The 25,372-nt window shown below is 37.9% G+C and overlaps 1 protein-coding gene across 1 annotated transcript in view; it reads right to left on the reverse strand.

Annotated features, from left to right (window-relative positions):
• Window positions 1-306: 306 nt before the first annotated feature.
• LOC139725590 (vacuolar protein sorting-associated protein 33B-like) overlaps window positions 307-25,372 on the reverse strand; it is a gene marked incomplete at its 5' end in the record, with an annotated part of 30,213 nt that continues 5,147 nt past the window's right edge. Inside the window, 10 exons of the mRNA XM_071636681.1 lie at window positions 307-489; window positions 960-1,079; window positions 1,853-1,946; window positions 6,947-7,045; window positions 8,351-8,601; window positions 18,940-18,994; window positions 22,099-22,113; window positions 22,799-22,863; window positions 24,094-24,171; window positions 25,057-25,150. Coding sequence (XP_071492782.1) covers window positions 413-489; window positions 960-1,079; window positions 1,853-1,946; window positions 6,947-7,045; window positions 8,351-8,601; window positions 18,940-18,994; window positions 22,099-22,113; window positions 22,799-22,863; window positions 24,094-24,171; window positions 25,057-25,150 — 948 coding nt within the window. The remainder of the gene's footprint in view (window positions 490-959; window positions 1,080-1,852; window positions 1,947-6,946; window positions 7,046-8,350; window positions 8,602-18,939; window positions 18,995-22,098; window positions 22,114-22,798; window positions 22,864-24,093; window positions 24,172-25,056; window positions 25,151-25,372) is intronic.

The following is a 25,372-nucleotide window of genomic DNA, read 5'->3' on the forward strand; positions in this document are numbered from 1 at the left end:
CTTAAGGATCACTTGCAGATTGAAGTTTAGATGCTTTTTTGTAATTCGGCATATGGTATCCAGCCAAAAAAGGGCTTAAAATGAAGGAGACATTTTGTTCTACCTAAAGAAGTATTCCTAATAAATGATAAACATTCAAGAAATAAGCAACAAAGCACAAAAATGTTGCTTCTCAGAACTGATGGGTTTAATTCTGTGATTTCGCCATGAAAATATCTTTAGCTTTTAAATGTACAGCCCACTGACGAATACTCAAGTCATCTTTTCTTTTCTTTTTGTTTTGTAATAAAAAAGACAACTCTGCTTATGGCTACTCCAAGGAGATAAAGGAGTTTTCTCTTCCAGTTAATCAAAGTTAACATCAACTTCAATCCTGGATGTGACCATAGATGCTAGACCATTTATGCCAGTCTCAGACTTTTTCTTTGATCGACTCCATCAACTTGTTGCCATTGGTGACAGATGTCGTGGCCACAATGAATGTATAGTCTGCAGACAAGAAAGATAAGAGGATTTTATTTGCAAAATCATCTTTCACAACTGAATGCAAATCAAAAGGAACGTCTTTCTTTATGACAGTTTATGTTTGCGCTTTCTGAATAATGCATTGATATGAGCTATCATAACTGCATGGTAAAAGGAATTCCAAACATGTAATGATCCTTTTTACTTCGTAACAGGTTGCACATGAAGACAGGATAAATGAAGAAATTGTAAACTGGTTTAAAAAAGAAATAATAATCATTAAAAAATGCTGCACACAATGATTACAAGTAAGCACAAGCTTATCATCTAGGGACCAAAATTTATGGATGAGGCATTTTGTGATTGTTAGTTTCATTTTGTGACTGTTTGTGAAGCCAGCATGGGAACAATGATAAACGGATGGGGGGATAAGGGGATGGGTTGGGAGTGGGAGGGGGAGGGGGAGGGGGAGGGGGAGGGGCTGCACAACTTACTCTTCATCCTGCCTAGAAGTCTGAGAGCACTTATTTCAGCCGAGGTGCATCCTCCGAGAAAGTAGACCATGACCACACGCTCGGACGATGGTTCTGGGGCAGAGCTACTGCCAGTGTGACCTGCATTGATCAGAAAAGAACATCGATCAAACCAGCAAATTAATTTGATGATCAAAATTCACATTAGGCATCTTGGCAGTAAAGTTTGAGTCCCAGTTCGAGTTCCCAATAACCCTTTTTCTCAACTGGCTAGACTGCATGCTGTCCGTGATGCATCATTGCACCCTTTTTCTGGGAATATTTGCTGTTTTTGCAATGTCATATTGGACAGATATGACAGGCTGTGATAGAGTAGTCTCCACATAATCAGGTCCGCCCAATTGACATACAAAATGACTAAATGGTTCTGGTACGTGTTACATTTACCACATAATTGGGTAGGCATGGTTGAACGGGTAGAATTTTTAATACAGACCTCATCTATTCCTGTAATTTTCTGCAGAAATAGGTGTGAAAATTGTGAATTCTGAAGCTTGTAGCTAAAGTTGTAACAGGCCGTTCACAGTATCAATAGAAGTAGATTTAGCATTTACACTCATTTTGCAAGGAGCCAAGATTTGTGGAAGTAAAATGCATAGGAATAGTGTTTGTCTACACAATGCATTAAATACCACTGCAGTAAGAGGAAGTTTTTTCATCCCACAAAAAAAAAAAATGTTGTTGCTTCTTATCCGCATAAGGACTCATGCCATCAATTTTTCTGATTTTACAGTATATGCCACGTCTGTCCAGATACTCCCAGTCCCATCTCACAGCCCTTCACTTGTGGATCTCTTTAAGTCCTATATTGTGCATTCACTGGTTACTGCCAATGTTTCATGTCTGCTTTTTACCTTTGACAGAGGTAGTCTTGTGGGTGGAGAATGAGGGGCCTGGTAACAGCTTCGTGACATCGTCCAGACTGGCCCAGCTTCCTCTTGAAAGCACCTGTGTTTGTAGGAGACATAAGACCATGAACGTTTCAAGGAAAGCACCTGTCTCAAGCAGAGTCATTTGATCAGAACTGTGTACGTACGGCGGAATCTTTGTTTGAGATGAACAACAGGACTTTTTGCCTCTGCCAAGGAGATATCTTTTTTGATGGCATTTGTTTGTTCATTTGTGTATTTGTCTGTCTGTCTGTTTGTAAAATAACTAAAAAATCTGTTACTAGATTTGGATGAAAAAATGACGGAAAAAGTTGTACAGATGATTAAATTTTGTTAGTGATCCCGATATCTGTTCGGATTCTGGATACTTTTTTTTTTTTTTCGTAAGGATTATCATCAGCAAATAGGGCCAACAAGCAAGGGAGTTCCAGCTGTGTGAATTTGAGGTGTACATGGTGCAGCACGCAGCCACCTGCAATGAGATATGCTCTGAGACACAACAGAAAGGCTTCTAAATGGTATCACTGAGAATTGAGGGTCATTTTCAGCATATGAGCAGTGGAAGTGAGCTGTTTTGTTGAGGTCTGTGCTCCCCGAATATTTTTGTAGTTTCCTTTCAATTCTTTCTGGTACTAAAGACAAACAAAACAAAACTGCAGCTACAGCCACATACCCAACAATGCAAGATGAGGTGCCTGTATAGAGAATGTTCCAGGGTACAGTGGTGAAATTTTATGGCTGCAAGGCCACAATCTTGGAGCATCCTCAAAGTGACATATGATTTCTAATGCAACGTCTGATTTCTAATGCAGCATTCTATATAATTTCTAATGCAACATATGATTTCCAATGCAGCATATAATTTGAAATGCAACATATGATTTCTAATGAGCATCTGACAGTGTCCTTGCACGTCCTGCATGAGGCCACATTGCAACACATCAAAATCTAACGAATATTTTGTGGTTTCCACGTGGCATTCCCAGATCTACACGGTAAAGCCTCAGCTGTTTCACAAGAGGTTATTAGGAAAATTTCAGAAGGCTCTATTCAAGATCTGTCTTTTGTGTGTAAATCCCAGAGAATAGGTCTTTCATAGGGATGGGCTGTCATCTCATCAAGCATCTTTATATATTATGTTCATTGTAACAACCCCTGCAACATGGAGCATGTCATAACAAGAGACCCGCGGGTCTAGCGCTCACCTGAGTATCGCAAGTTCACCTTTCACGCAGTCACTAATCTTAATTATTTACAGCTCTCCCAAAATTTGACCAGGCATTCTCAAGTAGAAGATGAAAATGTACAATAAGGGCCCCCCCTGGGGCCCCCGGGGTGGGGCATGGTGCCCATTTTAATAAAGTGAGATCCTTACCATCTAGGGATGCTACCTGCCAAGTTTGGTGAAAATCCATCGTGAGGTTTTCAAGAAGAAGATGTAAATGTACAATTTAGGCCCCATTTGAACCTCCCCACCCCTCCCCCTTACCCCCAAGAGGGGCACCCCTGGATCTGCTATGAACAAACTTGAAACTACAGTAATTAATGTACTAACTCATAGTATTATCTTAGCTCTATCAATTCTGATTCTAGAGAAGATTCCTTAATTTTGGGAGGTTTGGGCCCCATGGGGCCCTTCAGGTGGGACTCGGTGCCCATTTGAACAAATTGAGATCCTATGCCCCTAGGGATACTACCTGCCAAGTTTGGTAAAAATCGGTCATGGGATTCTCAAGAAGAAGATAAAAATGTACAATTTAGGCCCCATTAGGACCCCGCCCCACCCCCCTCCCCTGGGTCCCAAGGGGGGCACCCCTGATTCCGCGGTGAACAAACTTGAAACTACAGTCATCAATATACTAACTCATAGTATTAACTTAGCTCTATCACTTCTGGTTCTAGAGAAGAAGATTTTTAAAGATTCCTTAATTTTTGAAGGGTTTGGGCTCCCCTGGGCCCCCCTGGGTGGGGCATTGCGCCCATTTTAACAAACTGAGATCCTAACCCCCTAGGGAAGCTACCTGCTAAGCTTGGTGAAAATTGATCTTGCCGTTTTCAAGAAGAAGATGAAAATGTAAAAAAAACGACGGATGCCGGACGCCGGACGAAGAACGATCGCAATAGCTCAAGGTGAGCTAAAAAAGAAACTACAACAATTTACGGTAAACATGTATTGAAATGATTGATCTAATTAATTGGTATTTTTGGTACAAAATAAAAGTTTACTAAAATGTCTGTTACTCTTGTATTTTAATTTTTGCAACTGTATTTTCGAAAGAAAAAGATGCAAACAATGTTCCTTTGCTTCTGTAAAGACCAGAAATTTTCATGTTTGTGACTTTTGTGAATTTTACCAGGTGCCAGGATTTGTGAAAATATAATGCAAACCAAAGTGTCTGTCTACGCAATGCATGGAATGCCAGTAGCAATTTGCGAAAGTTTCATGCCATGAACATGAAAAAGGGCAGCGGCTCCAATTCCTGAAAGTTTCATGCTGCATATGTTGCTGCTTGTACAGTTTATCCACATTGACTGGGATTACATATCGTTTCTACCTCAGGGACGTCTCAAAAGCACTACAAAAGACACATGAGACACGTTATAAGTTGACATTGAAGATCTGTTGAATATGCAACCACAGAATATGGTCACCTTTGACCTATGTGGTAATCCCCCACTCTCTCTTCCATATTTCTTATCAACTCAGGATCTGCCATCAGCAAGAAAAAAAAAATGAACAGAGTTTGTGTAATCGTGCAACTGAACCATACACTATCGCTTGCCACTACCTCAAACAACGTGCTGAAAACACCTATTCATTTTCTTTAGATTTAGCGAGTACCACATCCAACACACTCTAACATGATTCCATAAGGCTCTGATTTGAAACACTGGCAAAAAGATACGAGTGCCAATGATTTGCTGTTTACGTCACCCTGACATTTTTTTTTTAAATCTCTTATTCTGGAAATGGTGTGGCCAACAGGCTACATGTGGATGATAAAAATATGTGTATCAACTAAGTGAAGATGATACATGTATCCATAATTTCTTTTTACTAGAGAAAACATTTGGCTTATACATTCCTGTTTTGAACTTTGTAATATTTTCTCAGATTACGGGACATCTTAAGGAAAAGAAAAGAGTTCTGGTATCAACCAAACATCATGAGAAACAAAAGGGAATCAAATTTAATTTGTATCCAGTGGAAAAGGCTCTAAAAATATCAACTATTATTCATTATTATTATTATCATCATCATCATCATCATCATAATTATTATTATTATTATTAAGTTAATATAAGGCAGTCATTTCTTTCTTTTATTCCATATTTTACGGACACAGTAGGAGGTCCTTAGAACGAAGGATCACGAGCAGCCAGCCGACCAATTAATTTGACCACCATGCCAAAAGCACTTCAATCCTATCAAGTAACTCTCACCGACAGTACCACATGGACTATCAAATATGAAAGCCTGCCAACATTAATCTTGCTTCCCTCTTCACTGCGATACAAGGATCACTGTCTAGTACTTTAAACACATTAATCATTGTTAGATAGTATGGATGGAGCAAAGCTCAAGAAACCTGACAACTGCAGATTCCACAGAACATGCAGGAGAGAAAAATTACAGCTCGAAAAACTTGCAACGGCAGAGCTCTTTGGGTGTTTAAATATGCTTTGAGGCTCAGTGTTATGAAATGAAAATTCTTGTCAGGTACATGCCATGGATTGGGGTGGGCTTACACAGTAGAAGAGAGAAGTACAAAATTACTCAACTTGCTGCATTTACATGTATATATGCAGCTAAGCACAGACCCACACCCCATCACGTACTGTACAGTATTAAACATGTAAGTTACAACATACTTCAAATGTGACGCTGCATCACAAAACCAACAAAAGATATGGATAATTAGTTGAAGGCAGATTCTGAAAGAGCACACTCTAAGCTTTAAAATGATGTATAACTCAATTTACATGGGCTCTCCTAACCTATCTAAATATTGGAAAGAAAGAACACACTCTGGAAAAGTGTGAACTATGAAAAGAGGCTCTGAAGTACAGGGTCTATACAACCACAAAAATCTTTACCAAACCACGCTAGCTGTGCAATGAATGGGACAAAAAAAAAAAAAAAAACAGGATGTAAACCATCAGAGCAACAACAATGAAGGGATTATCAGATCAAGCTGAAATTGAACATGCTTTATTAAGACATTCTGTCCATGATTAATGCCAACTTTCAAAGCAGTTGCATTATCCTTTCAAAAGTTATTAGAGCTGTAAGTGAAGAATGTGTAAAGGATTTTCAAGAAATGAAATGGGGCCTCCAAGACATACCTGATCTCACTACTCCACAAAAAAGGGGTAGTGGAAAACTGCTAAAAACACACTTTCCCATACATCTTAAGAATTGTTCTTTCAGAAAATATGAAAAATTGGCTTGGTTGACCTGTTTCAACTTTTTTGAGTCCTCACGCGAAATCAATGGGTGCGACTTTTTGTTCGTTTTGTGATGCACCGTCACAAATAATGATTTTCAAAACAAGAGATGTGGTGAGTCCTGATGCAAGACAAACATTGCACTCACTGAATTTGAGCCACTGCAAACTTATCATGATGGATTGTGTATGTCTTGTTCGCTGTGTACTCTCATTATTAGACTACAAGTTTTTGAGTTGGAATTCTGGATTTATCCTATGTAGACATTAATACCCCATCTTAACAGAGCTTTTTAAACCAGAGTTACCCCAAGAATGTCTGGACATTTTTTTTTCTTATTTTTCAGTTTGAGCTCCCTTTCCATGAAACATATTTTCATGAACAGTTTGGTCAAAGAATATGATAATTTTGAATAGTCCATGCTCATTTAACAGTATACATTATACATTTAAACACACCTGGAACTTCACATAATGGACCATGCACTTAAATGAAACAAATTGGGCTCAAATTGTCAATAAATCACACAAGATGATTTGCCACTAGTTATTGAAAGGAAACCAAATAAATATCAATGGATGCATGAGAAGTAATTGAACTGATCCTTACCTGTTCGACAAGCCGACAGGTTATTGGAGTGTAGGCACCACTGTAGACATAAGACATGTCTGTTGGTTCAGCCAAGTTGATTTCGGATGACTTTGGAATCTGCATACATACAAACAGAAAGGTTACAGGCACACTGAAAACAATTGATCAGCATTGCTAGATAGAAACAAGACCCACGGGTCTAGTGCTCATCTGAGCTTCACACTTCACTGCTATGGCCATCCATCGGAAGTGATCTACTTTAAAAATCTGTGAAATTCTGTGATTGAATTGGAAAGCAAAGGAAAGAATCCCTGACCATGGACATGGAGAATAAGTCTGGAAGTTATCTGGAGGGCTCGCAAGTTGCAAAATGAAGAATTACTACCATAGGATGAAGCAGCTGTGAGACAGCAAGGGGACTGGTCAGTTACAACTCACTACATCTTCACATGATGGTCCATCTACTGATGAAGATGAGACCAAATATTTCATGGTCAGGGGTTGTGATTTCTAATCACATTGACCAATTTATCTCACAGGTCAGTGGAAAATGCCAGAAATGCTATCAAACTCTTTCAGAAGAGTATGACTGGAGCAAATCATTTTAGCTTGTTAAGTCTGGACAATGCTTAATGATGAAGTATAGGAAATGTAAGAAAATCCCCCCCCCTCCCCCCGATTTTACCTTTCAAAGAAGATTGAATTTGAGGGAAGATTGCATCTGATGATTGGATTTGTAAACATTGTAAAGACATCGAAACAGTCATTCATGTTTTGTTGCACTGCCCACATGCAAATCCATTCTGATAAAAAGATAAGTTATTTAGTTAGCAGTCAATCTAAAACATCAACTGCTTATGAAGTTGGAAATAAAGTTATGGTTCTCCCAAGAGTGATCTTGATCATTGCACATGATATGCACAGAGTTTACATGTTGTGTCAACTTTCACTTCAGAGCAATTTCACTATATTTCTCTATCATCATAATTCAAAAGATATTTGATTATTACTTTGAAATTTCTTGAAAGTGTTAAGAAAATGTAATGAAAGAAAAATATAATCAAATACAACTCTTGTGAACTGTGAAACAATACAATTCATTTTTCATGCAGCTCTGCTATAATTATGACATCTGATTTGTTTGTATGTCGATTTACTTCGATAACATGAATACCTCTTATGGAAAAAAAAACCAAAACCCTCCAAAGGTCAGTAGAAAATGTCTTAAGATTTTAAAGAAATGTGAAAGGAAGTGCCATAATAGTCTGAATTCTATGAAATAAAAAATTCATTCTGATACCAAATATTGCTTGCTGACAAACTGATATTGAATGTGGAGGAATGAAATCAAAAGAATTGAAAAAAAGAGCAGACATCAATTTAAATCTGAAAAAAAAACCATCATCAACGCAATACCCTCACCAGGCTGAGTTTCTTCGAAAGTTGGCGGAACCCAACACGCTTCATGGCCTTGTCGGCAATCTTGTTGGTCATGCCCGAGACGGACTTGGTCATGTTGGAAACGGTCATCTTCTTCGTCATGGTGATCTCAACCGGTGCCTGCTCCACCAGGAGGCCCAGCTTCTTGAGGTTGGCAAACGTTAGGAGGTTCTCGTAACCATGACTCTGAAGGAAGTGCCTCTGCAGTGTTTGGTAGTCTTTCGTGGGCAGGCCTGCATGACATGGAAAGAAAGGAGTGGGACTGTACAATCATATTGATTACAGATGCAAAAAATGCAGGCAAAAATGAAAAAATGTCCAAACAGTAAAAAAAAAGAAAATACAAGACCCGCAACTCACCAAGAGTTCCCAACATTTTTCGATTTTTACAGAAAATGGAAAAAAAATGTCAATAAAGACAATAATAGTAATAATAAACACACAACCTACGATTCATCAAAAGCTCTTCCCTGGCCATTCCATAGATCCTTCCCATCAAAGCAGGGGAGGGGTACACTGTACACTGACCCTTGACCCTGCCCCCCCCCCCCCATTTTGCCTGCAGCCCCACCCTAAAAAGCCTTCCATGCCCGAGATGTTGTTTAAAAGAAAAACAACAAACAAATCACGCTGTCCTCTTTGCTCCACCTTTAGTGAAGTTGTCATAATAACACATTGCTTGTAATGAGAAAACTGTAGTAGCTAAATTATCAACAACAAATACACAGACACAGACACACACACTTACACACAGCTTTGATGTCTTTAGGGGTAAACCAATTGAAAACTGAGGAAGGGATGATATAACCACCTAATCTAATTTGCATAAATGGTTATAAACAATATCTTTGTTTCATGAAAATCATGTAAAACTGGAAAATTCCACAACAAGCTTTTTGTTTAATCTGATTTTGATAAAACTTGATCCATCTTGTTTGTGCGATATCACTCAGGCATCAATCAATGTCAGATCAGAGATAAAGGCAGACTAAGCTGCCTTCCACTTTGAGGAGAGAAACACTGACGTCAAGAAAACAAACAGCTGCAGCACGTGATTTTTTTTTTAATTCCTACATTGAGAGTGCTTCCAACTTTATAGTGATAACTTAAGGAATCCCCAGAGAGCAACGACAGGTCAAGAAGTGCGGATTATGGATGCTTTGGCAGCATCCTCAAGGAATTCTACCCGCATTAAAGGGAAGATAAACCCCAAGAGCAATGTGGATTGAGTGAAAGCAGCAACATTAGTAGAACACATCAGTGAAAGTTTGAAGAAAATCGGACAATCGATGCAAAAGTTATGAATTTTTAAAGTTTTGGTGTTGGAAACGCTGGATGAGGAGACTACTAGAGGTTATGACGTATGAGTGGACAACAATACCCAGAAAATATAAAGAAAATACTACAAAAATCCATTTTTCATGAAAATTACAAATTCCATCAACTTGATATTGACATATGTTAAGGGTAGCAATTATTCCCCCTGCTTTCTGAAAGCAGTTGGTCCATTGCTCTTTCATAATTCTAGAAAAGCGAATTTTTGTTGAATTTCCTTTATATTTTCTTTGTATTGTTGTCCACTCATACATCATATCCTCTAGTAGTCTCCTCATCCAGCGGTTCCAACACCAAAACTTTAAAAATTCATAACTTTTGCATCGATTGTCCGATTTTCCTCAAACTTTCACTGATGTGTTCTACTAATGTTGCTGCTTTCACTCAATCCACATTGCTCTTTGGGTTTACCTTCCCTTTAACCCGTTGAGGACGAGTCCCGAGTACACTCGGGCAGGGGTCTATGGAAAATGCGCGCTGTAGCAAAATCAGGCCGTCCTTAATGGGTTAATCATTTTGTTTGGATCTTCAAGTATTAGAGTAAAGATATGCAGACCAATAATTTCAGCTTGTACTTAACCCCTTCTGCACCAGAGACATTGGACAGTGTGTACAATGCTATGAGGAATCCACTGGCAATCAAAACACACAGACTGAGGCTTCAAACTCATCAAATCATTCTGGCTGGACTTCTTGGTGATTCTTTCATGGAAAATTCCAAGGTGGTGTCTCTTGTTTACCACGATGCCTGGGAGATCTTCCCATGGATTCTCAGCTCAAGCATCTCTTAAAGGGAGATTATCCTGCCTGGACCCTCACGCAAAATGGAGATCCTGATCTCTTCAGCCATGTGCATGTGTGCGTAGCGTGATGTGCTTTCAAGCCAGGGTCCAGGCAGGGCCAGCTTCAAGGGCCCTAGAAGCTTTGCAGTCTCTTGCCCTATCTTAGCCTTATTTTTGCACATATATAACAAAACAAATACTGAGAAGGAGAAAGCCACTTTTCAAACAGGAGAAAAGACGACTTCAGGGGGTGGCAGACACACAGCTAGAGCAGGAGAAATTCAAACTCAAGTGAGAAAGTTTGCAAAAATGGCCTCAAAGCTGGAGATCTCCCATTAACCCTAAAAAGGCCGGGGGGGGGGGGGGGGGGGGTTGTTGGGGTTGAATCAACCCCCCTCGACATTTTTCGTGACTTCTATGCCAGGCGAAATTTTTTGACTGCGCCGTTCGCTGACTTTTTACTTTCAAGTCTCGCGCATCTTTTGACACCATTTTCGCGAAAATCGTGCATACCGTTACGACACTGCATAACGTTTTATACATGCCTGTCAGATCGAAAATGGCTCAAAAACATGATTTTGTGTATAAAGTCTATGCAAATGGAGTTTTCTCTTCATATTCATAAAGATCTGATTATTTTCACTTTTTTAGGCTGAAACTAATTAATTTTAGCATAATTATGCTTGATAGAGGTTCTGTCATAAATTTTGCAGAAAAAAAATGATAAAACAAAAGGTCGAAAAACAATGAAATACATAAGAAATTCATAAAACAATAAAATACATAAGAAATTGATTTTGATACCAATTTTTTTTTTCAAGTATATTGTTAGGAATGCTACAAAGAATGTTTTCACCAAAAATTAGGATTCTAGGAGCTTTAATTTCTGATTTAGAGCAAAATGTATGATTTTATGCATATATTAGCATAATTAATTATTTTGACGAAAATTTCCATTTCTTTTTGTATAGCTTGGTAGATTACGCCACAGGTAATGCGCGTGCCAAATTTCATGGCGATTGCGCAGGGTTCAAAATATTGCTTCAGTGTCAAAATTGATTCTAAGTAGTCCGCCTGGCTAGTTCAAAAAAAAAAAAGTTAAGTGCGACCCCTGTTGCGCAATCGACGGCCGAGATCTCAGGGGGGGGGGGGGGGTTGAATCAACCCCTCCCCGGCCACAGAACACCCAAAAAAGCCCGGCCTGGTTAGGGTTAAGAAGCAATTGGAATCTGAAAAATCATGATCATGCAATCCTATGTCACGACGTTTGTGTGAGCAATCACTGCAACCACTCAGTGCTTTATTCCAACACAAGTGTGCAATTGTTTCATTCTTTGTATACAGCATGTGTTCTGTGTATGAGGCATGCTTTATCAAATTTACTCCTGTGTTGACAAAGAAGGTATAAATGTTTTTTGTAGGTTTTCAAAACATGTATACACAAGTAGTAGCTCAAGCTACATACAGGTTCTTTCAGATCTCTTCTTTTGTTCCTCTTCAGAATGATCAGGGGGGTGTTTCATCAATTTAGTCAGCGCTGACAAGTTGTCAGCGCTGACTATTTCAGTAAAATCCTTGGTTTTGATTGGCTGAGAAGCTCTGGTCACTGACTGTTACCATGGTGATTGTCAGAGACCGACAACTTGTCAGCGCTGACAACTTTCGTGAAACGGTGCCCTGATCTACTGAGTTACAACAATTTCCAACACTATACAACATCTAAGAAGATTCCAGCTATCCGATTGGTCAATTGCTCATCATGTGACAGGCATTTGAAAGTACCACTGTACGCTGTCGCTGTAGAGCCGTGCAGTTTTTGTCAGGCAATTTTGAATATTGCATGGCTGACATCACCACTTTAGAGTGTCATTTGTGTCAGGATCATTATAAACTTGTCGGGTGAAAATGAGAAGGGCATTATTAAACCCAAAGGCCCAAATTCATGAAGGTGGTACAAATAAATCCATGGTTTAAACCATGGACAAAAACCATGGTGTGCCAAGTGTCGCACGGAATATTTCGTTACAAAATTGGTCATTTCATCAACAAAATGATTGTTTCGTTAAAGAAATTATCATTTCGTGGACAAAATGTTCATTTAGTTACAAAATGTTGTCATTTTGTTACAAAATAATCATTTCATCGACGAAATCACTGATTTCGTGACGAAATCACCGATTTCATAACGAAATATTCCATGCGACACTTGGTGCTCCATGGTTTTTATCCATGGTTTAAACCATGGTTTCATTTGTACCACCTTCATGAATTCGGGCCATAGTGTTCGAGACAACATAACGCCCTTCTCATTCTAAACCGAAAAACTTGTAGTTTTGCACCATTGCATGCATCTGATGTCTCAATGTACATACCTTTGATGCGCGCACTTATCAGTTACAAGAATGCATTATTCACTAATTTTTCTGTCACCAACTTCAACTGATTGCTTGGAATGCATACTTATTCCTGACTGTCTGCTGTGTCACAATACAATGTATAACCATTCACCTTTCATGAAAAAATGGCTGTCATCTCCATACTGTTGTGTATTCAAGAATTAGTGTGGACCATATCCGAGGTACTGTACGAGCTGAAATTTTCATGTACAGATATTTTCGCGAATTGCTACTTGGAGGACATTTTCACGTGTTGTTAATTTCGCGGTTGCGAGGGTCTGAGCGTAGTTATTTTCGCGTTGTTATTTTCATGGTTCAAAAGCGATTCGCGAAATCCGTGAAAATAAAACCACCACGAAAAATTCAGCTCGTACAGTATTGTATGAAACACATACAGTGTAGTATATGAAACGGTCTTTATTCCTGCACTGGAACAAGATTTCATTCTTGGTGAAAGATGAGGTGCAATACTCAACTCAGCTTTATTTCAACCTGCTCAACTTTGTGAAATGATATCAACTTCCTTTGGTTTGGATGATGCGCTATGAAAATACCTCGAAAATACCTCGCTATATCATGGACAGATTTAACAGAATGAAACTACACTGTTGGACAAAGCACGAAACAGTTCCGTTGCTTTCACAAGCACATGAAATGTGTAATAGTGTTAATCATATCGTCATTTCACCTTGACAAATATATCCCAGTGGTCTCTATTATATTCAATACAGTTTCATGACATTTGCTCCTGTAACAATTGCTCCCACCAAATCTCTGCATGCCAAGTCAAACATGTTGTTGCATCATTCACTATGCATGTCCATGCCATGGAACATTTAAGTTGTCATCACATCACTTGAGTTCAATTCATACTTTGACTCATGTTTGTTTGCTTGTTTTTTTTCAAACCCTGCATCTCGTGGAATTTACAGACGTATGTGTGGTGAAGAGTTGGCTTATTCAATGCAATAACCTTGGGTCAGTCCCATGTCAGACATGTGGAGATGACATATTGCAGAGACCTTACACTAAATCCTTCACTACAGGTATCTCAAACAAATATATGGCATCAGAATCCATATACAACCACATAGTCTTGTTACAAGGAGAGATATTCAAAAAATAAAAAACTCACCAAGAAGTGACATGGAAGAAATCTGCAGTGGCAAGCACTGATATCTTCACCCTGACATCACATTCCACAGTGGCTGCAACATTTATCAACCACTTGACTTGCAGAAGTGATTATCCGTTAAAGGGAGCGTACAGTTTTGGTTGAGACCCTACTCCAGGTTTCTAATATTTTTTGGTAAGATAACAACAAACCTCTCAAGCAATATGAAAGAGCATGTAATTCCAGGAGGGATTCAGCATTCATTTGATGAAAATCGGTTTTAAAATTGCTGAGATATCCAAAACAGAGCATTTCTAATATTTTCTTAATTGTTTTACTTTGTTTTTGGACATCTCAGCGATTCAAAAACCGATTTTCATCTAACAAACTTTGAATTCCTTTTAAAAGGGTAACCTATGCTCTGTACTATTTCATAGGTGGTTTTGTGGTATCTCGCCAAAAGTTACAAATCTAATTCTCATCTCCACCAATACTACACAATCCCTTTAAAACCCCGTTTGGCAAAAATGGAAATATTAATTTCACACAGTGTGCTGCACTGCCTCGACACTATTTGATTCAAAAGTGTGCATTACTTGTTTTATAACACAGGAGTACCAAGCATGAAGATATTTCTCTTTCATCCCGTACACAGAATGTATGTTTGGCATCACTTTAATGTGTTCATTGTTATCAAAGTAGCATGTTCTTATTACATTTCTCATACATTTGTCAAGGGAAAATTCTGAAACATAAGTTATCACATGAGCTAGGATGTAGCCAAAATAGTTAAGTCTTGTTGATAATGCTCTTGTACAGTATATTCTCTATGAAACTCTCAAAATAAGATTCACAAACTAATGGTATGCTACATAATCAGTGAAAACAATCCACAAAATAAGAAAACAAATTATCTTATCCCATTTATTCCATCTACTACTCACACCCAAAACACAAAACTACATGTATACTTTAATCAAATGCATTTTGCATGATCTATTCTTAGACTGCAAAGCCTATTCCATACCCGAACTTATGCATTGGTCTGGTCAGTCCATAGCAAGCAGGTGTATATTAAAAAACTTGCAACGTTTTTTAGGACATCTACAAAATACACAATGTACATACACACAAACATAACGGTAAAAACACACCAACATAAAAGGACATACATCGAGGGTTACTTCCATCACCGCATCAAAGCAAATTTTGCCATAAAGATACAAAAAATGTTATCTCCTCAAAGATTTCTTGAAGACGACTCAAAGCACTCACCATCCTATTACCCCCCCCCCAAACAAACAAACACACAAAAAAAAAAAAAACCACACAAAACAAAACAAACATTGATGCAAAATAATGTCCTTTTCGCCCCAAAGGGTGAGTTCATGGGCAGGATTACATCAGGAAGCCCTAGCTGCACTGTAGCAAGAACCTGGCCAGAGGAATCCCACCAAAATCTACCAATCAAGTGCTCAAAACTCATCACGAGAGAGGGAGCCCTCCATCTCTCTCGGATGAACCTAACACAAAGGAGTTCTACCTATTTGAATGCCTTGCCCAGACTGGTGAGTGACGGTCTGCTCGTGTAGGCGGGGATTGCGTACTGGATCAGGGTCACGTACGGTATGTAGGGATGCGTACTGAATCAGGGTCATGTAGGTAGGGATTCATGATAAATCTGGGAGATTAAGAGAGTATCACCCTAGCTTCACTCAGTGCTGCTACCCTTTGCCTCTCTTGGCGAGTAATTGGTAATTATACCTCCATGTTGATACGCAAAAATTAACAAAACCAATAAAAATGTAACAATGCAGTTAAAGTATTAAATTACAGGAATCAGTAGGAGGAGCAGAGGCGGAGAGATTGATTGGACTAACGAGAGAGGGTGAATGATAGACAGACAGACAGACAAGCATGCTCACAGATAATTGTTGCTTCGTACAGATGTTCTCTATGCACCATACCAACAAAAAGTCGCCAGATGTGGATTTTAAGTTAAAGGACAAGTTCACCTTCATAAACATAAGGATTGAGAGAATGTAGCAATATTAGTAGAACACATCATTGAAAGTTTGAGGAAAATTGGACAGTCCGTTCAAAAGTTATGAATTTTTGAAGTTTTTGTGCAGTAACCGCTGGATGAGAAGACTACTGCAGTGTGTGAATAACTTAGATGTCACATGCGTACAACAATATAAGGAAAATATAAAGAGAATTTCACAAAATTTCATCTTTTGAAGAAAGTACACATTCCCCCGACTCGTTACCGACAAATGTTATGGGTAATATTATTCCCCCTGCCTTTAGAAAGAGTCAAGTCAAGTGCTCTTTTATTATGCGAAAAAAGTGAAAATATGTTGAATTTTCTTTACATTTTCTTTATACTGTTGTACGCATATGACTCACAAGCTGTAGTAGTCTCCTCATCCAGCGGTTCCAACACAAAAAATTTAAAAATTCATAACTTTTGCATCGATTGTCCAATTTTCCTCAAACTTTCACTGATGTGCTCTACTAATATTGTTGCATTCTCTCAATCCTTATGTTTATGAAGGTGAACTTGTCCTTTAAGAACAGATTCTGAAAGAGCAGACTCTAAGCTTTAAAATGATGTATAACTCAATCCAAATGGACTCCCCTAACCTACCTAAATACTGGACAGAAAGCACACACTCTGGAAAAGTGTGAACTGTGAAAAGAGGCTGTGAAGTACAGGGTCTATTCAAGCACTTTATCTTTCACCAAGCCGTGCTAGCTGTGCCATGAAAGGGACAAAACACAGGATGTCAACCACTGGAGCAACAACAATGAAGGGATTATCAGATTAAGCTGAAATTGAATATGCTCTATTAAGACATTCTGTCCATGATTAACGCCAACTTTCAAAGCAGTTACATTATCCTTTCAAAAGCTATTAGAGCTGTAAGTGAAGAATGTGCAAAGGATTTTCAAGAAATGAAATGGGGCCTCCAAGACATACCTGATCTCACTACTCCACAAAAAAGGGGTTGTAGAAAAACTGCGGAAAACACACTTTCCCATTTGTGTTATGATCCCAAACTAAAGAATAATGTAGAAGAAAGATAGCTCTTTCAGAAAATATGAAAACTCAAGATTGACTTAGTTGACCCATTTCACCTGTTTTGAGACCTCACGTAAAATCAAGGGGTGCGACTTGTTTGTTTTGTGATGCACGGTCACATATTTTGTGCATCAGGGCTTGGGACTGCAGTGTGGGAGGATAATAGCTACTGGAACTCATGACATGATAAAGTAATCATCAAATGTGCCAAAAGAGTTTTACAATGCAAATTCCAAACCATGCTCAAGTTGGCTTTGATAAAATGAGTGCAAAAATCAAATGAGCAAAATGAATTAAAGTAGTTCCATTGAAAAAAAAGAAGACCTTGAATATAAAGAGAGTTACATAATTTCAAAGTTTCGCCTGTTTTCACAAATCAGCGATATTACAAATGCATACTCAAAATGGTACATGTAGTGACATCATCACCTCACAAACTTCCTGTTAAACTGCTAACAGATTTGTTTGTTTGTTTGTTTGTCTTTTATGTAACAGTAGGATATATCCTTTGCAATGAATCAGTCTGGTCTAGTAATAAACTAGCAACAATGGCTTCTAGGTGGAAAGAGATTGTAGCTGCTAAAGCATTACCTGAAAAAATGATTATAATTTGTGTATGTGTGTTTTTTTGGTACAAATGAGTGGTAGATTTAACTCTTTATGTGCCATGGTGTAAACCCCCTGTGTGCCACATTATTCTGTGACAACAACAATATCATGCATTGGAAAAACATTCTGTTTTTCAAATCTATGTCACTTCTATAGATTTCTGTAAAGCTGGACATGTTTCCGTAGTGAGCAATAATGTACAGAAAACGCCAAGCTTTGCTTTGATGTAAACTGCAAAACAAATCTATGATTGCTTTTCTTTCAAATGACTAAAAGATACATTATAATAAAGGCATGACTTTTGCACACAAAACAGTGACAAAAAGCATTCAGTAGGAAACACTGCTTACTGGTCATTCACAACGTTAAATGCAAGTTATGGACATGAGGAACGGAATCGCGAGAAACGCTTTCATTGTACTGTGGCATTTGGCGATTTATTGATCGGTTTGGGCGGGTCTGTGCATTTGAGCAGAATATGTGAAGTTGGCACGCCGTCGACTGAGTCGGGCGTGTGAACGTGGCACATAAGGAGTTAATAGTGATATGACGACATCCAACACGTCCTACAATTTGCGGGTATTTGGCAAAACATACGCGGATAGAGTAACCGGACAATCAAATTGATAGAGAATTCATCTAAGTTGGACCTTAAACAAGAAAGTCTTTGAATTTTTAAGTTTCACTTTTTTTTTTTCTCTTTGCATTGAAACTGATTTAAGCATGGCATGGAAATGATCTTTAAGTCAAGTCTGTGCAGTCGGACATGATTACCATACAGTCTTTGTGGTATGGCCACATCGTTCGGCTAGATGAATGAAAAATTTGGGGCGTGGCAAGCATTATTACTTGCAATCAGTATGAGCTTTGTCTGGCATGACCACTAGATGGCGCTATTTGAGAAAGCCCATCAGCTTTTCACATCAACCCCGCAGTACTGTGTTCTACGTGACACACCACCAAGGAGATCATCAAAATTACGGGACCAACAACCGCATCTAGCTATAATACATCTCAGCGGGAAAGTTATAAATCAGAAGAAACATCATTGGAGTAAATGAACATTGTCGCAATCACTGTTCACACCATCTTAATATAGGCAATAATATACTTTATTTCTATCTCTCTCTCTTTTTGTACACTGTGCATTTTACCCAAACTCTGTGCTTTTGATCCTGGCTTTGTGGGATATCACAGAATTATTGTTATTTCCACACAACTTACTTTTTATCTAAGTAATAGCATCTTACCATTTTGAGTGAGAGACAGTAGGCACATCAGCCGCATTGTTCTCGTGATGCTCATCTAAAATGGCATAAAAGAGAAGAAGAGCAAATCTATCATTTCCATAATAAACACAGAAAATGAGAAATTCCTCAAATCAACAAATTCCAGCGTGGATTTTTCTTTTTAAGTCATCTGATTAACAAATTGTCCTTAACACAAATAAGCACCAATTAATGACTGTTTTAGTAGTAGCCACAATAAAAAATCTTGGACATACATACATTTTTACTTGGGTTGGACTCAAGCCAATGATCTCCTGATTACCAAACAAGTATTGTATCCACTAGACTACCAAGCTTTCCCCAAGACAGCCAGTGCTGGTTCTAATCCTCATAGCATGTAGCAGCTACTGCATAGTTATCTAGAAATCTTTCATATTGATTGAGAAATTCCTTGAAAATTCAAGACCACTGTATCATCCTCTTAATACAGTCATCAGGAGGAAGCAAGTCATATCTTGTTGCTTTCAAAATAGTTTTAGCTTCTCTATTTAACAGTATGTCTCCAACTGGGAGTTTGTATGCTTCTTTTCATTGTGGTCACAATTAAGCAAGAATTTATCATGCTAATATCAACAGAAGTAATCATCTGTATGACAAAAAAAACAAAACAAAAATATGATAACCAAGGTGTGAAAATCTTTAGACCCAATGAGAAATTTATTGAAAAAGAAGAAATTTATCAGAACAAAAGATATGGAGAGGGAAAAGCCGTAGAGTAGGACAGAGAGGATAAGAACAAAAGCGAGAAAGCCGTGACCAGTCTAATGTAAGTCATCTGATACAATGTCTATGGCTCTCACATAAGGTCACCTTTGCCATTGGAAATTTGACATTTGACATACAGTATTATATTTTCACAAATCACAAATATGTCACAAATATATACAAAATGACACATACAAACTGAGTAAACACATGCATGCTGTGGTCCCTATGACCATGATGTCAATGACTAGAAATGCCTTACTCTTTTTTTCATCACACATTATCAATTTCTTTTACATGAATCTTATTTCTGTCTGGTGATAAGTCTCCATGCAGCATTCATGCATGCAAAAATAACACAAAACAGGATTGAAGTAAGAGGGAAACTTGGACAATTCATTGTAAAGTGAAGAATTTTTAAAGTTTCCATGTAGCTATCGCTGGAATAGAAGACACTGTCTGTTCATGATGCAGGAATGCACAATGGCAATGAAGTTGTATCAAGAGAATTCCGCACAATTTTGTTATTTTTACTGAATTACTGAAAGTACACGTTTTCTTGACTTGCTACTGACATACAATATGTAGGTTAGGGTATTATCATTTTCCCTGCTTTGTGCAAGAGGTATGCCAAGTGTTCTTTCATTGTGCTAGAAAAGTGAAAATATGTTGAATCTTCTTTGTATTTTCTTTATATTATTTTCCATACATGATGTCATAAAGTGTTGCAGTCTTTTCATCCAGTAATGGCTGTACCACAACACATTAAAAATTCATAACTTTTGAACGGACTGCCCAATTCTCCTCAAACTGAACTGGTGCGTTCTATCCATATTGCTGCATTCCTCAATTTATTAGAAACATATTTCGGATTCATTCCCCTTTTAACAATGAACATAATATTACAGCCGAAAGGAGTGTGTGTAACAAGAAAAGAACAATAGTTGATGATAATTACAATTCCCAGGGGAAAAATATGCTCTCGTATGCTGTTCTTCAGCTTGAAAAAGCTAAGTTTCAGAGCATTAATATCTGTGGGTCGGAGCTACAATACAAAAGGATAAATATCAGGACATGGACATTCTGCACTAATATGCATGATCCTATCCTAAATTTCACATCACATCCACATAAAATAATATTATAAACTCTCTGTAATAGACAGAGCCTGTAAAATGCCCAAAGCAACCATTCATGCATTATCCCTATGTTTGATGTGTTGCACATTAATACAAGGACGGGTTGCCACGGAGAATTTCTACAGTCCTAGCACTAAAAATACAGAAAGAGTCCACACTACATGATATCACAAAAGGGCTAGAATATATCATGACAGTAACAAAGTCTCTCAGCAATACAAGAGCTGTAATTCTTCCCACATTATCCCGTTGAGATATTTCTGTAACTGTACCATTCATCTAAACACAGATCACCTGGTATCCACTTTTTACAATGGTCATCATGACGACTTGCTTAAATATGCAGGTCAAAAATATACACATACTATGCATTCACATATGAGTAAATTGTTAACTCAAGGGTACTAACATTAACCAATCCACAACTAGTTATTAAGACCCTTTTACACCATCACGGATTGCTACACAGATAACTAAGGACCATCATCTGTGGTGTTCCGGCATGCAAAATATCAATTTTCCTCTCATTGCCGGTGTGAATACGATCCCAAATGGGTGTCTATACACAGACAAGTACGGAGGCTACACGGACAAGTACTGTGCCTACATGGACAGACAAGGAATGAACGCGGAACACAGTGGAAACGATATGGAACTAACACGGATATCAAGGAAGAGCACGGATGCAACTGGGTCCCTTCACAGTCTTTACGCGGATATCCCCAAAATGTTACTTTGAATTTGCTTTTGATACTTTATCATACTTGGGCGACATGCCTCAAGAGCTACACTGTAAGTAGCCGGTGCCTACAAGGAAGGAATATGGAGGCAACACAGAGTAGATCATGCCAACAAGGAAGAGTTCGTATTGATTTTCATCCATGATGTCCGGGATGAAAAATTAAGCAAACTTAATTTTTTCCACAGACATGCGGCATGATCAAGGATAATGCCAGATGACTCCAGGAGTCAACATGGTCATATCGTGAATTTGGATTTGACTTTGAATGACAAGGACAAAATAACTGTACAATGACTGGACCCAACCTTCATGCCTTCAAAGCATGCCGAGCATTTGTCGCAAAGAATGTTCCAAGAAAATATTGATGCATATAATGCTGACAATGAGATATTGTAATCATAACACATACGACTCTTGTACTGACATACACATGTTCTACTTGGTAAAAGAACATGCCGTGCAGGGCCAAAACAAACATGAAACCTTCAAAACAGTCCACAGAGGCAGAAAAACGATACAGGCAGATATACCAACCTTAAAGATTTCGCTCTTGTTAGATAAAATAGAAATGCAACAAAGGGAAGTGGGATAAGAAAGGTACAGTAAAAAGGAAGCACAGTAAAAAGGTGTGCAACTGAATTGTACATATTAAGCAAACATCAAATATAATAAACATATTTTCCAACCAAGTTTTTTCGTCTAAAATACAATGGACCAAGCATTTGTTAAGTCGCATCCTGTTTACTATCACATTTTTGCCGACAAACAGTTCTCCTCCTGCATATTCTGAGTTTGATAGCTTAGTCCACTTTTTAGACAGGAAACCATAAATAACTTCCTTTTCTGCATTCAGTCTTTTAACAAGTCAAAGAAAATGCAGCTGATACAAATACACCTTTTTTTGAAAAAAAAAAATCCAACTTAATCAAGTCTGACATGCACTTACCTGGTATGTAAAAATACAACAACAAAAAACTAATTTACGCAATTGTATGAAGACACAACAACACGCAAGGAAAGAAAAAAAAAAAAACTTTCCAGACAACATCAATCAATCTAACATAATTTCAGATTGCCATGCGTATCAACCAGTGTTAAAATTTTTCTGTGTGTATTCACATTAAAGAAAAAAAGGTCTTAGCATGAAGTTATAAGAACTGATTTTCAACAACTGTTTCTTTCGGATGTGCATGAAGGGGACTAAAAACTGGTCATTCAAGCTATGTTGCCATACCTGCTTATCAATTTGCTCTTCCACAAATGTGAAGTTGTCCTTCATGTTGGTCCCTTCAAGCATTGCTGCAAAAAAAGAAAAGAAAATGAAATGATAAAAATAATAAAAATGATAATAATAATTTTGACATTCACAAATTTCAAGTAGCGTAAATTGACAAAAATTTTTATCATCATTTCTTCTTAAAGAAGGCAGGGAAGGGGGAGAACTTCATAAAAAAAATCAAGACAACCTATCCTAATTTGTCTGTGAGTTTAACTTGTCAGGAAACTGCAGCATCATTTCATTTGAACTTTAATGAGGTGGGTTGGAAAGATTGGGTAAGGGTTTTACTGTACAAGTGGATATTTTCATGTGAGTAATTTTTCACATGAATCAGAGTAGGATGAATTTCGCATGTTTTTGATTCCATGGAATTGAGACATTACATAGTGGTACATACCGCAAACAGAAACATTTGCATGCTTTTATTTTTGCGCTAGTTTCTGGTAGCAAGTTATCTACAGGTTATCTACATAACTACTCACAGTACTATGCTGGATTTCAGTCACAAATATTGTGTTATTAGACATCTGCAAAGCCTTTATATGAAATGAGTCAGAGTAACATGAGCTTATCTACACATTACAGCTGCAGTGTACACCTTGTGACTTGGCAAGGTGAAGCTTTACCAAGGAAAATCCACTGCAAAAATCAGTCATTTAATTACAAACCACTGATCAATCCAACGATCCAAAAACAAATCCTACCATCTGTCTAAACACTGTCACTCTATTTATCTGTCTATCAGTCTATCTATCTATCTATCCTTCCATGAATCTATGTCTGTATACATGTATTCTCTTATTTATCCATCTATCTATCATTCCATGAATCTATCTTTGTATAATCATAAATATAATATTCAACTATTCATCCATCCATCCATCCATCTATCTATCCATCTGTCTATCTATCTATCTATCTATCCGTCTGTCTATCTATCTATCTATCTATCTATCTATCTATCTATCTATCTATCTATCTATTTATCTATCTACCTACACTATCAGTCATTACTATCTATCTATCTTTCCATCTATCTATCTATCTATCTATCTATCTATCTATCTTTCTATCTATCTATCTATCTATCTATCTATCTATCTATCTTTCTATCTATCTATCTATCTATCTATCTATCTATCTTTCTATCTATCTATCTATCTATCTATCTATCTATCTATCTATCTATCTATCTATCTATCTTTCTATCTATCTACCTATCAGTCATTTAAATTCTTATCTGGCTGTACCATGCTCTGTCTGAAGATGCTCCTCAAAGTCAAGCTGGTTGTTCTTCTTGTCAATGATGACTTCACAAGCTCCTATGTCTGCAAAGTTTGGAAAATCAACATATTCTTTGAATAATACCTTGCATTAATGGGCAAAAATGAGCGCATATCCCAGAATGTCATTATCAGGAGCACCAAAGCACTACTGCTGGACTTTTCATCCCCTGTAACTAGCATATCAGACCCTCGAGGTGAAGAAATTTTGTCAAATAATCAACAGTAAAGCAGAAATTTATCAGTGTAGATGGACTCTGGAGCAAGTGCGTTATTCAAACAGCATAAGACCGCCATTACTAGAGCGATGCCAACCCTGAAAACAGTATCATGGTGTTCATAGGGATGAAAAGGTTATTTCTGGTGGAAAACATTATTCTCATCTTTGCTGCATTTTTAGTATAAAAGATTGGGAAAAACAGTATCTTCCATGAAACCAACCATATTTTTGGCCCCAAACTCCCCCCCCCCCAAAAAAAAAGCAGTACTAAATATTGCAAAAAAAACAACAACCACCCAACAACAACAACAACAACAGTTGGTGTGTCTGTAATCATTATTCAGACTGTGAATGCTATTATCCTTTAGATAATACATAAAAAGATAAATTGAGAGGAGAGACCATTGGTGGAGTCAGAACATATGTGAGATTGTTAACCCGTTGAGGACGGACTGATTTTGCTACAACACACATTTCCAATAGACACCTGCGCGAGTACACTCGGCACTTGTCAACGGGTTAACAGAGTCTCTCACTATGTACAATAGTCCCCTCATTTTCTGTTCGTTACATACAAGTTGTATGGCTCCCTTTCACATCAGTTACATGCATAATTAAAGAATGGCAAGGTTGAAGGCATGTTCACACCAGCGTATGTTCAAACCACATGAGATGGGGGCTATAAGTGATTCTGTGGCTTCTCCTCTTACGTATCGTGAGCGACTTGTATTTCTGCTTCAGGTCCTTCAGCTCGGATTGCACATATGTCTTCATGTCCCCTATATTACTCAGTTGTCTCCCTTTCTGCGGGGTGAAAAAATACAAAAAAATAAAGTACAGATTATTTCTCAGCCAATCACAAGGGAAGGAAGCATAGACACAATAAGATATTTGCTTAAGGAAACAACAACAGCGAGATTTCAGAGCAAACTAACAACAACAGAAAGGAGAGAGAGATGAAGTTTGCAAATCTGTGTCTATTATAATTCTCCTGGAACATTGTACAGCGAAGGGGTTACTTGTGTA

The sequence above is a fragment of the Diadema antillarum genome, unplaced genomic scaffold, assembly GCF_040938485.1.
Source record: "Diadema antillarum isolate AM-2024a unplaced genomic scaffold, OU_Dant_1.0 seq00000050_RagTag, whole genome shotgun sequence".
NCBI lineage: Eukaryota > Metazoa > Echinodermata > Echinoidea > Diadematoida > Diadematidae > Diadema > Diadema antillarum.